General features: G+C 37.3%; 1 protein-coding gene across 1 annotated transcript; it reads right to left on the reverse strand.

The window, feature by feature from the left end:
- Nucleotides 1-945: 945 nt before the first annotated feature.
- Nucleotides 946-4,244, reverse strand: LOC114661341 (tigger transposable element-derived protein 1-like). Its single transcript, XM_028814554.1, has 3 exons — nucleotides 3,846-4,244; nucleotides 2,697-3,764; nucleotides 946-1,047 (listed from the first exon to the last, which is right to left on the reverse strand). The coding sequence occupies exons 1-3, from the start codon at nucleotides 4,242-4,244 to the stop codon at nucleotides 946-948; spliced, it is 1,569 nt and encodes a 522-aa protein (XP_028670387.1).
- Nucleotides 4,245-15,141: the final 10,897 nt, after the last annotated feature.

Genomic DNA, 15,141 nt, shown 5'->3' on the forward strand with positions numbered 1-15,141 from the left:
ATATGTTTGGTATCATTCTCTTCATAATTTATCAAACTTTAATGTGATGGTGTTAGATTTTTAGATTCTTATTCCGTTTTTAAATTATAAACTAAAAAATATCAAGAACTCTTGTCCCGTGAGACAAGAAATTGTGCCAATAGGTTTAACCAAGCCCAGAGCCAGAAATAAGACAGATTAGGACAGCTGTTGTACAGGCTTTTAAACATTCGAAGTGCCGCACAAGATGCAGATCACGCGGCACGGCAACAGCAGCAAGCCAGCAGCTGATTGAGCAAAGAGGAGGTAAAAAAAAAAAAACTATTTGTGTCCCATTGTATCACCATTTAAGAAGGGGTTTCAGAGGAGCGACAGTGTCTCCTTGGGGTGCGTTTAGCCCCCCTCTTCACACCATGAGTGGCAGAGACGCGAAGTGGCTGACCCACAGCGCAGGCCAGGGGATTTGGCAAGCGAAGCCCCTGGTTTATTTATAATATAAGGATAAGTGAAGATGGATATGTGCAATATATGCATATAGACACATACATAAAGGAATATGACAAGCAGAACATAAAACTACCACAGCTAAGATCAGATGACTGATGAATTCTGATTTTTCAATTAATGTGGTCAAAATGGAGAAGTTCTTTAGGTAGTTTTGAAGTTCCTAGTCCCTGCACCATGAAAATAGTATTGATTTACTCACAGCTAGTCTGCACTGTATTACCCCCTTAAAGACTGTTTGTGTGTGCGTGTGAGAGACTGCTCTGAACTTTTCTACTGGATTTAAGAAAAAACATCACAACAGCTAAAGACTTATCCTTCACAAAGATTGTTTCAGTGATACCAATAGTATAATACACGAGCTACCTTTATCCTAATTACTGAGTTACAATCAATAGCTCTCTGAATCTAAGTAAGATGTACTTATGGTTTGATGTAGGTGAAGTTTTGCTACATTTCTGGTCATTTCATTGGGGGACCTGCATGCAGGGCTGTTTGCAGGTTAACGTCATAACCAGGATGGAGCAATCGCAAGCGCAGATCTCTAGCCTCCGAGCCACCACTCTGTTGATTGGAAAAGCATACTATGGTCAGCATCCTTAAGCTGTCTTTTCTCAGTTGCAAATGACACTGGTATTTGGTATGTATTTACCTTTTGTATGAAATCTACAGTTTCTTGGTAATCTGTCACATGGAATAATCTTCATTCTGCAAAACAATAACCAACTGACATGTTTCTTGAGAAAGCTGTTCCATTTTGGTTATTTTTGAACCCTGAATGCCAGTACCTTGCAACCCAAGTAAATAGAATAACATGTTTTAGCGATGCAATTGCAAAGGTTTCTCTAATAACCGACTGGCACTTATGCATGACAAATTAATGAGAAGGTAAAGGGGTTTGCCATTAGGACACTGAAGGAATGGCTGCGAAAAATGGGTCTTTGCCATCATATGTGGATAAAGTTAAAAATCAGAAATTTCTATCTGTAATAGTTCTTAGAATCACCAGTTATAAATAATTTAAATTAACTTAAAGATTTATTGCTTAAATGGTAACATAAACATTTCCGAGAGTTTCGGGACTTTTGACTGGTAGTGTATAAGGGTAGTTGAGCCAGTGCATGTCTGTTTTTGTTTGCAGCAAAATTTTCTGCTGCATATACAATGAACAGCAAGTCGTGGCTTGTTTCAGCAGAAAGCAAGAGGCAATTGGAATATTAGCCTTTATGTTGAAGAAATAAACAGAAGTAGAAATCGGAGGAGTTACAACGGAGAGTGCAATTAGTTAAACGGCAAGAAAACCTACTTTCATGAATTAAGACCTTTTTATTTTGTCCTTTTAATTAATACGGACTCCGTATGAGTTTGATCCCAAACATGTTTTACGTGCATTCTCAATTAAAAATGAGAAGACAAATTTGAAGTTGCTGCTTAGTAAACAAGGCTTAGGCTTTTTTAAATATTTGTACTGTGTTTGTTATTTGTTACTGTGTGCCATACAGCATACGTTTTGGTAAGAAACAAGTACTACATAATTTAAAATGGAAATCCAAATTTATAATTACACCTCATTACAAATGTCTAGCTGATACAGTGAAGAAAACAGCTGTATAAAAATACGAGGTAGTAAATGTATATTTTAACAGCAAAAAAGCTGCAGTGCAATAAATGATTTAAAATTATTAAAACCTATAAGTGCATACTGTATATATTTACATTCATGCAGTCCTTTATTGCCAGTATCAATTACTTGACTGTGAGAATATATATATTTATACTGTGTGTGTGTGTGTGTGTATATATATATATATATATATATATATATATATATATATATATACAGTGGTGCCTCACACAACGAACTTAATTCGTTCCAGGAGCAAGTTTGTTATGCGAAAAGTTCGTTATGTGAAACGCGTTTTCCCATAACAATACATGTTAAAAAAAATAATTCGTTCTGTAGCATAAAATATGCTAAGATGACATAAAAAAAGATAAATTTTTTGTTATTATTTTTATTTAGATACATCTAAAAACATAATTTTTTTTTAAAAAAACACACATTTTTTTAATTTTAAGACAGACTAAGTAGAGTCTACCGAATCTTGCACATCTTCATCCATTTTCTGCTTTTTGGCCGATGGTTTCATGAAAAACCTGTCCAAAGTCGTTTGTTTTTCTCTTTTCTTCAACATCTGCCGGAAATAACGGACAAGAGTATCGGAGTAAAGATCGTTGATCCTGTTTGCTTCAGCTGAATCCGGATAGTGGGCATTGGTAAACTCCTGAACTGCTTTCCATTTGACCAGGATGTTCTTGATGTCAGCAGTTGGGATTGGTTGATTGTTTGATTGTTGCTCCTCGTTATCAGATGACGCTTCCCTTTGAGCATTGTCCTGTTGCTGGACCAGAAGTGCTTGGAGCTCTTCAGTTGTCAGCTCTTCTTCGTGTTCCTCAATAAGCTCCTCTACATCCTCTTCCTCTACCTCTAATTCCAACCTTTGGGCCACTGTGATGATGTCCTTCACCACTTCTGTGTCATCAACTACTGCTTCTTCCTGGGTCCACGAAGGCACAAGCATCTTCCAAGCAGAAATGAGGGTCCTTTGTGACACTTCTTCCCAGGCCTTCTGTATAAGTCGTATTGCCATAAGGACATCAAATTTCTCCTTCCAAAACTTTCGGACAGTCATATTGTCTCCACCAAACTCGCATTCTTCAAACACCTTATTAAAGAGGGCTCTAGTGTAGAGTTTTTTAAAGTTCGCAATAACTTGCTGATCCATTGGCTGAAGAATGGATGTGGTGTTTGGTGGCAAATACTGCACCTTGATAAAAGGATAATTTTCCTGCAATATTTCCTCTAGGTCTTTTGAGTGAGAAGGGGCATTGTCAAGTATCAGAAGGGCTTTGAGCGGCAGTTCTTTTTCCAGCAAGAATTTCTTCACGGCAGGAGCAAAGGTTTCCAGAATCCATTCGTTGAAGATAACTTGGGTCACCCAGGCTTTTTGATTGGACTTCCAATGGACGGGCAGTTTGGACTTAATAACGTTATTTTTCTTGAAAATTCTGGGATTTTCAGAGTGATAAACCAATAGAGGTTTGATCCTGAGGTCTCCGCTGGCATTGGACGAAAACATAAGGGTAAGTCTGTCCTTCATGGCTTTGTGTCCTGGCAATTTCTTCTCCTCTTTTGTAATGAAGGTTCTGCTCGGCATTCTTTTCCAGAAAAGACCCGTTTCATCGGCATTGAACACTTGTTGTGGGCAGTATCCTTCATCCTTAATACATTTTTGAAAGTTAATAGAGAACTTTTCTGCTTCTTTCTTGTCAGCACTGCCAGCCTCACCATGCATAGTAACGCTGTGGATTCCACACCTTTTCTTAAATCTAAAAAACCACCCCCTGCTGGCTTTGAATTCTTCTTCATTATCTTGATTGCTGCTACTTCCAGGGACGTTTTTCTTTAGATCGTCATAAATTCTCTTGGCTTTGTGACAGATAATATCTTGGGTTGTTACGTCACCTTTCACCTGCCTGTCCTTAATCCAAATCACTAATAGCCTCTCCATTTCCTCGTGGATTGAAGACCTATGTTTTTCATGAAATAGTTTTGATACTCCTTTGGCTACTTTGGCTGATTTGATTGCATCCTTATTTGTCAAAATGGTGAAAATGGTGGTCTTGCTGAGGCCAAACTCTTTGACGAGGTCACACTGTTTTACCCCACATTCACTCCTTCTAATTATTTCCTGTTTCATTTCAACAGAAATCACCTTCCTGCTTTTTTTAGAAGCCATGATATAAAAAAAATATTGAGTTTAACTTAAAAGGACGACTGCCGTGATACGTGCGTGATTTAATTCGTAATGAAGAAAGATTGCCGCGATACGTGCTTAAGTTAAGCGCAGTGACTAACGACTGCCTGCAGTGCCTGCGCGGAAGGATGCAATACATCGGCAGCGATCGTGGAAGCTCGGGCAAAGCGGTCGTGGAAGCTCGGGCGACTTTGTTGTGTGAAACGAAGTTCGTTGTATGAATCATGAAATGAAGTTCGTTGTGTGCAGCGTTCGCTGTGCGAGGCGTTCTTTATGCGAGGCACCACTGTATATGTATACTGTATGTGTGTGTAAATGTATATATCTGAAACGCTTAATTTAAAAAAGTTAATCTTTTCTGTAACCAAAAAAAAAAATATATATATATTATTTTATATTATTATTATATATATATATATATATATATATATATATATATATAGTACACATATACATTATGTATGTATATAATTTTTTTTTTTTTTTTTTTTTTTGGTTAGAGAAAAACCTTTTTTTAATTAAGCCTTGTTTTAGATAGGTACAGTACAGAAAAAAACATTTTTCTTTTAGCATTTTTATGGTCACTGAACAATAATCCTACAGAATTTAATTTTCTTAATACCTGTGGTCTATAGTAAAATTATAAAAATTCACTTTAATGTAAGAAATAAGGCTTCTATGCATCTGGTTATGCAGGAGCTTAGTGTAAAAAGTTTTTTAAAGGAATAAAAAAAAAAAAGTCCTTATGGGAATTGGCCAATGAAGTAACGTGAAATCAGTGATCAGTATCAGCCTTCAAACAACCTGATCAGAGCATCCCTAGTAATGTATCGTATTAAATGTTGTGATGGACAGTCCAATGAGAAAATTTAAATCCTTTCGTCTTTGGATTGCAAAGCTCCTGGTATCTCTGGTGTCTTTCCCAAGTACAAGAAAATAACTTGGAAGTAAAACGGTAACACAGTGCTACAGAAGGATACCACAAAGAGAAGCAGAGGAGGATTAGGAACTGTTCAAAATTATTGTAATACTCATTATTCTACAAATGGCTAACAGTTCTCTCTAAACAGAGTATGCTAGACTTTAAGCGGTGAGTCTTCAGCCTGGATTTAAAAACTGAGATCAAAGGGGCACTATCTTATATAAGCCAGCAGATCATTACACAGCATTGGCTCCTTGTAGCTAAAGGCTTGGCCTCCCCACTGTTTTATTAATTCTTAGAATCCTTAGTAGACATTCATTTTGAGATCTTAATGCATGTAATCCTTTCTAGGTAATGATAGTTCAGATAAGTAAGCAGGGATTTGTCCATTTAAGGCTTTATATGTTAGGCAAATGATTTTAAAATCGCCCCTAAGCTCACTGTAACTGGCAGCAAGTGTAATGACTTAAGAACAGGAGTTATGTGGTCGTATTTTCTATTGTTGTAATGATTCTTAATGCAGCATATCAAATTACTTGAAAGCCGCTTATAGAACAATATGAACAGCCAGTGAATAGCACATTGCCTTAGTCAAGTTTACTAAAACTAAATGCATGAATTCATTCTTAAGTATCTTTCATGATTTATAAATCATCTTAATTTTGTAATTCTTAACCTGGAAAAAGGGTTTTAGATAGTATTGTAATGTGTGTTTTAAAAGGCAGACTGCTGTCAAAAGATAACACCTAAGTTGTGTTCTGATTCAGTAAAAAGTGGCAGAATATTCTTTTGGTCCGTTTATTGATATTTATATGATTGTTCCCTCAATTAATAGCATTTGTTTTTTCTTTTCTTTTCTTAGTGATAAGTAGTTATCATTCATCCACTCTTAATTCACTGACGTGGACAATATTGGAGAAATATTTTTTGGTCAGAAAGTTATAACTTGAGTGTCATATGAAATACAAATGAAAATGTAAACATTTTTGTTTCTAATGATAGTTCCAACAGAAGCAAGTGAAGTGAAAACAGTACAGGTAAAAGTATTGAAGCATGCAAGGACAATGCCTGATAGCCCAACTGCATTTTCCAGTCTCTAAACCAGAATTAAGGGGTCAGGGGTATCAAAAGCTGCACCCGAATCTAACAATCTAATTATGATAATATTCCCTTTAATAAAATATTAAAGTATCATTTACAATACTAGTTAATGCTGTTTCTGCACTAGGACTGGTGTGGAAGTAAGTCTGAATTTTTTTTTTATAAGGCGAGACTGAAGTTGCATTGTGTATATTTTTGCAAGTACTTTAGAAAGAGGGTAAATTTGAAATGGGTTTAAAATTATTAGGCACATTATGGGTCTAGATCTTTTTTATATATATATATATATATATTTCCAACAATAGTCTGGTGTGCAGTGTTTATGCATGCAGTTCATAAAACCTGAAACTTTGCTGCACTCCATGTACTGTCTAATTTAAGAGCACAAGTACTCCCATTAAACCAGGGTGATTTTATATGTGCTCTAGTCACTTTTGTTTTGAGGAAGGCTACTGTATCCAAAACCTCTTCAGGGATGCATTATAAATAAGTCAGCTTATGAAAATATAATTTCTCCATAATTATATTTGATTTCCTCTGGATATACACACATTTTCATGTAGATTAGCGGTGTAGTTGTTGTACTATCCATGATTTAATCTGTAACTGTATTTGCAAGGGTAGGAATAAGTCAAACATAAATTAGTAGTAATTAGAGGTATTTACATTATAAAATTTTGAATATCAAGCTGTTAAGTAATAATTCGATCAAATATATGATTATAACAATGAGTTGGGTCATTAAGAATTTTTTAAAGACCTATCCAGTGCATCAGTTGAGTGAAAAATTTGCTGACCGTGTCAGTTTCAACATCTATGTGAATTTTAAAAACTCAATCAACCCTATATGATCATAATTTATAACTAAGTCAGATAAAAGGCTGACAAATTCAGTCATGAGTCATGAATATGGCCCAGGTGGTCTGTAAATTAGTGCTACAAATGTGTTCAATTCTGTTTTTTATTTTTTGTTAATAAGTTCACCTATATTTTTAGAAGCACAGAATTATCAAAAGGCCACCTCCTTTACCCAGTATTGCTTCATTTATGAAGAATTCTAAACCCCTTTGGTACTACATGAACTGAAGGAATAGTGTCCGATTTATTAAGCCAAATTTCAGTTTCAAAACCAAGCTCAGATAGTGTAATGTTATTCACCACAGCAGTTCTATTGCCTACAGAGGTAATTCTTGGCAAACCGCATTTTAAACTGTAAACATGTTTTTGAGTTGGTTTTATGCTTTTTTTTTTTTTTTTTAATTTATTTACAAATCTAACCTGCTTAAAAAAGTTAAAGGAACACTTTGAAAACACATCAGCTCTTAAATGGGGGGTTTTGGGGGGATGAGCAGTAGGAGAATCCTGCCGGAATCCTGGACTGATATGGGCTGGGTAATGTGTTAGGAACAAAAGAATGACGCATCGTTTGATTGAAATGAAAATTATCAACCTACAGAGGGCTGAATTCAAAGACACCCCAAAAATCAAAGTGAAAAAATGATGTGGCAGGCTAGTCCATTTTGCCAAAATTTCATTGCAGCTAATTTAAATTGTACTCGGTAGTTTGTGTGGCCCCCACGTGCTTGTATGCATACATGACAATGTCTGGGCATGCCCATAATGAGATGACAGATGGTGGCCTGGGGGATCTCCTCCAGGATCTGGACCAGTGCATCACTGAGCTCATGGACAGTCTGAAGTGCAACCTGGTGCCATCAGATGGATCGAAACATAATGTCCCAGAGGTGTTCTATTGGATTTAGGTCAGGCGAGTTTGGTGGTCAGTCAATGGTAGCTATTACTTCATCCTCCAAGAACTGCCTGCATACTCTCTCCACATGAGGTTGGGCATTGTCGTGCATCAGGAGGCACCCAGGACCCACTGCACCAGTATAGGGTCTGACAATGGGTCCAAGGATTTCATCCCGATATCTAATGGCAGTCAAGGTGCTGTTGTCTAGCCTGTAGAGGTCTGGGCATCCCTCCGTGGATATGCCTCCCCAGACCATCACTGACCCACCACCAAACCGGTCATACTGAACGATGTTACAGGCAGCATAATATTTTCCACGGCTTCTCCAGACCCTTTCACGTCTGTCGCATGTGCTCAGGGTGAACCAGCTCTCATCTGTGAAAAGCACAGGGCGCCAGTGGTGGACCTGCCAATTCTGGTATTCTATGGCAAATGCCAGTCGAACTCCACGGTGCTAGGCAGTGAGCTCAGGGCCCACTCAAGGAAGTCGGGCCCTCAGGTCACCCTCATGAAGTCTGTCTCTGATTGTTTTAGTCAGAGACATTCACACCAATGGCCTTCCTGCTGGAGGTCATTTTGTAGGGCTCTGGCAGTGCTCATCCTGTTCCTTCAAGCCCAAAGGAGCAAATACCGGTCCTGCCAATGAGTTAAGGACCTTCTACGGCCCTGTCCAGCTCTCCTAGAGTAACTTCCTATCTTCTTTAATCACCTCCATGCCCTTGAGACTGTGCTGGGAGACACCACAAATGTCTGGAAATGGCACATATTGATGTGCCTTCATGGAGAAGTTATGCAACCTCTGTGGGGTCCAGGTATCGCCTCATGCTACTGACCGTAGCCAAATGCAAAACTAGTAGAAAAAAAAAAGATGAGGAGGGGAAAAATGTCAGTGGCCTCCACCCGTTAAACCATTCCTGTTTTGGGGTTCATCTCGTTGTTGCCCCTCTAGTGCACCTGTTGTTAATTTCATTAACACCAAAGCAGCTGAATCTGATTAACAACCCCTTCTGCTACTTAACTGACCAGGGGCCTCATGCATAAGGCCATGCGTAGAATTCACACTATAACATGGCGTACAGACAAAAGCAGAAATGTTCATACGCACAAAAAAATCCAGATGCATAAATCTGTGCGTTCGCCAACATCCACGTTTTTCCGCTACATAAATCCCGGTCAGCGTGAAAAGTAATGCATGTGCACAAGCTTGCTGTCCCACCCCAATGCCTCCCAGAATTATGCCTCTTTGAATATGCAAATCAATATAAATAGCCCTTAAGCTCAGCCTTCTGTGAAAAGAGAATGGCAAAAGCACAAGGGAAAATAGAAGAATTTCAGCGAATACCAAGTGGAGGCAAGGAAAAACTTACTGTTTGTTGGTTTAAACAGTGATATAATCAACAAAAGAAAGTTGATCGAGTGACATAGTGTGTCGGAGAAACTCGAAAGCTCAAGTTCACAAAGTCGCACAGTGCCCGAAATAAAAAAGAAATTGTCAGATATCAAAGTCACCGTGAAAAGGCGAGTCGTAGCCCACCATCTGAGTGTCATATGAAAGCTTATTAGGGTACAGAGGAAAAAAAATAGGCACACAGTGGGGGAAAAAAGCACGAAATGTCAACTTTAATCTCGAAATTTCCGCTTTAATCACATAGTTTATTTTGTCATTAAAGTAGAACATCATAAACTTCATCTTAAACTCGTTTAATTTACTAGTTTATCAAATCCCATCGTAACTAAAGTAGCACGTTAAATGCTTTGTTTTGTATTTGATCTTCTATGTGTATGAATCACTACGTGTTTCTTAAACGGGCTTTCTCATCCTCCGACAGGACACAGAATCCATTATATTCGTGACATTACAGCTCTCTGAATAATTAAAATACTGAGATGTATACTTGATATCATTTTCATGATGATAGGAGTTAAAGCATGTTATTAAACATGGGAACATGGTGGCGCAGTGATTGTTTCTGCCTCACGCAAGATACTTGCTGCACCGTGTGCGACCTTCGATGAAATAATTTATTGCAGCAGTACTGTCTCTTTCAAATGTACTAACCCCCCAATTTCTGTCCTTCCTTTTCTTTCTCCAAATACCCAATCGCCACACAATCCGCTCTGCAATAGACGTTAAGCCATCTGTAAGCATAGAACACAGATTATTCAAAACTTTTAAGGAACATTGAAATGTCTTCATAGTACATGTTTAATTATTCTATCCATGTATCCTTACAGTGTCGCGCCAGCCCCAGCAGGAATACAGCGCGAGGCAGGAACAATCCGTGAACAGAGCACCAGCTACTCGCTAGTGCTGTGGCACCGTGTCCTCACATGTTTAATTATTAACATTATAGATTATTTAAATGCTAACATTTTATCTGTTTAATATAGTAAACCTATTTTCCTGCATTTCATCTTAAAAATGATATTGTCATATGTAAATACGTGCTTTATAAAGTGGCCCAGGTTGTGCAATATTATAACTGTATCGCAAGTTTACAGTGAGGTAACTGTACTTAAGTACAAAGCGTTCTACAAGGAGCACTTGATTGACTGATTCAGTGCATTTATTGGGATGAAACTGTTTCTGAACCGCAAGGAAAGGCTCTGAAGCATTTGCCATATGAAAGCAGTTCAATAGGCCGCATGGCTGAGGCAGCGTGTGTTTGATGCTGTATACCGATAATCTCTTTCCAATCATCTGCTGCAGAGTGATATAAATACCCCGAGTGGTGCAGTGAGAGTAATATGGAAAAAGATGATCTGCTGTGGTAAACCCTAACGGGAGCAGCTGAAAGAAGAAGGTACAGTGAGAGTAACAATGCTAAAGCAGCTGTTGTATTTAGAACAGTTTGATCATTCTGTGGACCATTATATTGTTACAGGTTAATTACAATTGGGTGCATTAAACTAATTAACAATACGCGGTTAATTTCAGTGTATTTATAAAGCCGCTTCAGGGATGTGAATCTAAAAAAGAAAGGGAAACCACACAGGAACAGTAGCACTGCTTTGACGCTGGGTGCCGCAAGTTTGCAAAACTGAGCGGAGAACTTGCGTACGCCAAGCATTTAGCTACCATGGAAATGTGCGTGGCTTTACGCAAAGTTTAGGTTTTATACATTGCAATTGGAGCATGGAAACGGGCTTACGCATCATTTTTGTGCGTACGCACCGTTTATACATGAGACCCCAGATCAATATCTCAGAAGTTTCATTGACTTGATGTTATACTCTGATTAAAAAGTGTTCCTTTAATTTTTTTGAGCAGTATAGTTAACCCTGGTGGGGAATCTTAATTATGCCCTCAGTTATTTGGTTCTCAGTTGATTTTGATTTCACAGCATGACTTGGTTTTCAAGGTGTCCCACAACAGGAGTTCTAGGAAGCAGTTACAAAAGACCAATATTACGTTTATTAAAAAAGGTCATGCTTTTATTTGAAAACCTCACCTGAAAGTGCAGGGAATGCAATCTGCTACATACCAAATCCCCTCTATGTAATGTCGAGGCCAAGGCACAATTAAGTTTAAACATTTCCTGCACAAATAAATTAAGTTCCTCTTTAATGCCTCAGATTGCTACACAATTATTACATTAGCATCGACATGTAGCAATAAGGTAGATATTTCATCTTCAGCTAGTAAATCAATTTTTTGTCATTATTATGCATTGTGGAATCACAAATTATAGTCGCATTCTAATTCTTAACCTCGACAGCCATGCAGTTGACTGCTGGTTCTCCGTAAGCTGGGTGCTGAGTGACTAGATTTAAATTTTTTAGACACCCATCTCACTGATACCTACTGCAAGGGAAAAGATAAAAGAAAAGTTGCCTGCCTGTTAAACTAGGACATCATGACCTTTTTACCAGCACATTTAAAGTTAGAAAATCCGATCATCTATAACCTTTGTTTTTGTGATAATTTATATATAAGAAATCTTAGTCTGTAAACCAAATGTTTAGAAAAAGACTTGTGATTAACTGTTTTGGGACCATTGTATATTATTTAATGACAGAGGAGTTTTGCTAGAATGTACCTTTTTGTCTGAGTGCTCATTGGTTGGATTACAATGTTTACAATTTCTATGTATAAATGAACCTAAGTGATTACAGGAGCATTTCTCTTAAGACTAATCAGACTTGTTATGGAGAGCCTTTTGTGTTCACGTAGTGAGTCTCCACCAGCTAGTGTAAATAAAAGATGTCATTGGATTTCATTTATAGAGATGACTTAAGACTTTTCTTTTTATTTGCTAAGCATTTTCCACAACACCTACTCACCCTGTTTCTTGTTGATGCTCCTGAATTTAGCCATGTACGGATTACAATGGAGACTGAAGCTGAATCGGAAACAACGAAATTATCTAAACAAACCAAGTCAGTCCAATTTTCTATTTGCCTAATCACTATCACGTTCCTAATGTAGTCATCCAAAGTGCATTTTTCCCCAAAACCTCTTGGAAAGTGAAGCTATCTGTAATGTTAATAGGCAAAACCCAAGTTGTACTGCAGGATACTTGTCTTCTATCTGGAGTTTCACTGGAGGGTTTATTCAGACATTTTTGGCTGGTTTCTTGCCTAGTTAGCTATTTGCTTTGTGTTCCAAAAGTTTTTTTTCCCTTATCTGGCTTAGATTTGTTTTCTTCTAGAAAGTTATCAGAGAATCAACTGTGATGTTGCTAAAAACTCAGTTGTGCATGTGCTGCCATGATAATTCACAAAATCCGTGCTCATAATGTTTATAGGGAATGTCTTTAATGATACAATAGATTTCAAGATTGTCTTGGAATGTAATAAGTGAAAAGAAAATCATAACTTTTATTTCTAAATTAAATCCTACCACATGTCCCTTCCTCCCTATCCCAAGAAAACTAGCGATTATTAATACGGTCAGTAGATACTTTTTGAGTGGCACAGTTTCTAATGCCCATTACAGAAAAAATCAAATCTAGACCCAAATATTCTTAATTATTGAGTAATAGTAATGATTTTATATGTTACTTTTTTTCAGAAGTGCATGGAAAAAATAATGGCTTTGCAGCTTCAATCTCACCTTTATTTATTGCAACATACTGTACTTACAAGAGGTCTGTCTGGCTTTCGCACCAGTTACAGCACAGAAACTGCATTACTTTATAAATATATTGCACTCTTTTGTCTTCTGATGGACAAAACAAAGCAGTTACTAATTTGTTAGTGTGGCTTTTGACACTGTTGAGCACACTCTACTATTACATGCGCTTAAATATTATGTTGGGCACTGATGATCTGCCTCTGTGTCGTTTAGTTCACATTTACCTAATCACTTTTAAGAGGTATAGAATTGTAGTGATTACCTTTTGAGGTTAGATGGGATGCCACTCGGGGTTCAGCTGCCTATTTATTCATTTTAAATTCTATAGATATTGTTAGAGCACATAATGACCACTTTTACTCTCAGATGCTATCTAGATGATACTCTGCTTCCAAATTACAGCTTTGCTCATGCAGATCACCAAAGTAAGAAAGGTGGTGGTTTAGCAAACATTTACTCAAGCCGGTTAAAGTGTAAAGATGTCAGTTTTGGTAAATTCAAGTCCTTTGAGTATCTTGCTGTTGTTATTCATGAAGTTTCTCAGTTTCTAGTATTATCCGTATATAGACGATGCGTCTTTCTTTGAAGAATTCTCAGACTTGGTGTCAATTATAATTACGAACTATGACACGTTCGTAATAGTTGGTGGCTTTAACTTTTCATATCAATAATCCGTGTGACCCAAAAGTAAAAGAATTTATGAACCTCCTGGACTCACTTGATTTGAGACAGCACGTTAGTCAGCCTACACACAAAGCAGGTCATACGTTAGACTTAGTCATTTCTAAAGGACTAAAAGTTGATGTGAAGCAGATCATTGATATTGGTCTATCAGACCATTTTCTTTTACTATTTAATATAGAAATGATGCTAGAAAATATTTGCGAGAAGCATATTGTTAAAAAACGCTTCTTTGATTCATCAGCAGCTTCAAAATTTACAAACATTCTAAGCAACCAGTCCGTTTGTAGTGCTAACTACAATAGCGAGGATTATGTAAATAGTAAGGTGGAAAATTTTAATACTAAAGTGAGAGCTGCTGCTGACATAGTCGCACTTGAAAAGACAGTTAAAAATCTTCTAGCATTATTCTACCATGGAAGACCCAAAGAGTGTCTGATTTAAAGAGAATATGCCAGAATGCTGAGCGTAAATGGAGAAAAACTGAACTAACTATCCACTATGAGATATTGAAGATTAAAATAACAGAATACAACAACACAGTCCGTCTTGAGAGGCGCTATTATTTCTCTAGAATTATAAATAACAATGCTAGTAATCCCAGTCTTATTCTCTACGATTGATCGTCTGCTGAACCCAGGTCACTCAATGGAATGCCTCCAAAATACTTCCAGTGAAACTTGAGGCTATTGCAGTATTTCTCAATCAAAAAATTAATGATATTAGAAGTAATATAGTACATCTCTCCAATTCTGATCCTCTTAAGCCCCAGTACTCCATTATAAACAAATTAAATTCTTTCACCTCGGTAGATTTACCTGATTTTATATAAAATCATTTCTTAACTGAGACCCTCCACCTGCATCTTTGACCCAATACCAACAAGTTTTTTCAAAGAAGTATCCAGCATGCTAATTGATAGTATTCTTGACATAGTAAACTTGTCATTAGATACGGGGGTCTTCCCATGTAGTTAAACCCCTACTCAAGAAAAATAATCTTGACTCCTCTGCTTTTGAAAATTTTAGACCTATTTCTAACTTGCCTTTCTTAAGTAAAAGTCTAGAGAAGGCAGTCATTGTGCAGCTAAATGACCACCTCAATAAACATGCTGTTCTTGATAAGTTTCAGTCGGGTTTCAGAACAAATCACAGTACAGAAACGGCACTCGTTAAAGTAGTAAATGACTTGCAGATAAATGCAGACAGAGGCTATTTATCTGTTCTCATCCTCTTAGAGCTGAGTGCCGCATTCGATACCATTGATCACAATATTCTTTGAAATCGCCTCAGTCAATGGGTGGGCC

Source organism: Erpetoichthys calabaricus, chromosome 11, assembly GCF_900747795.2.
Source record: "Erpetoichthys calabaricus chromosome 11, fErpCal1.3, whole genome shotgun sequence".
Lineage (NCBI taxonomy): Eukaryota > Metazoa > Chordata > Cladistia > Polypteriformes > Polypteridae > Erpetoichthys > Erpetoichthys calabaricus.

Coding starts and splice junctions, on each gene's coding strand:
- LOC114661341 (XM_028814554.1), bottom strand. CDS start 4,244: ATGAAACAGGAAATAATTAGAAGGAGTGAATGTGGGGTAAAACAGTGT. Junction 3,765..3,845: donor AAAGGTGTGGAATCCACAGC/GTTACTATGCAT, acceptor AAATGTATTAAG/GATGAAGGATACTGCCCACA. Junction 1,048..2,696: donor ATCTTTACTCCGATACTCTT/GTCCGTTATTTC, acceptor TCCAATCAACAG/AGTGGTGGCTCGGAGGCTAG.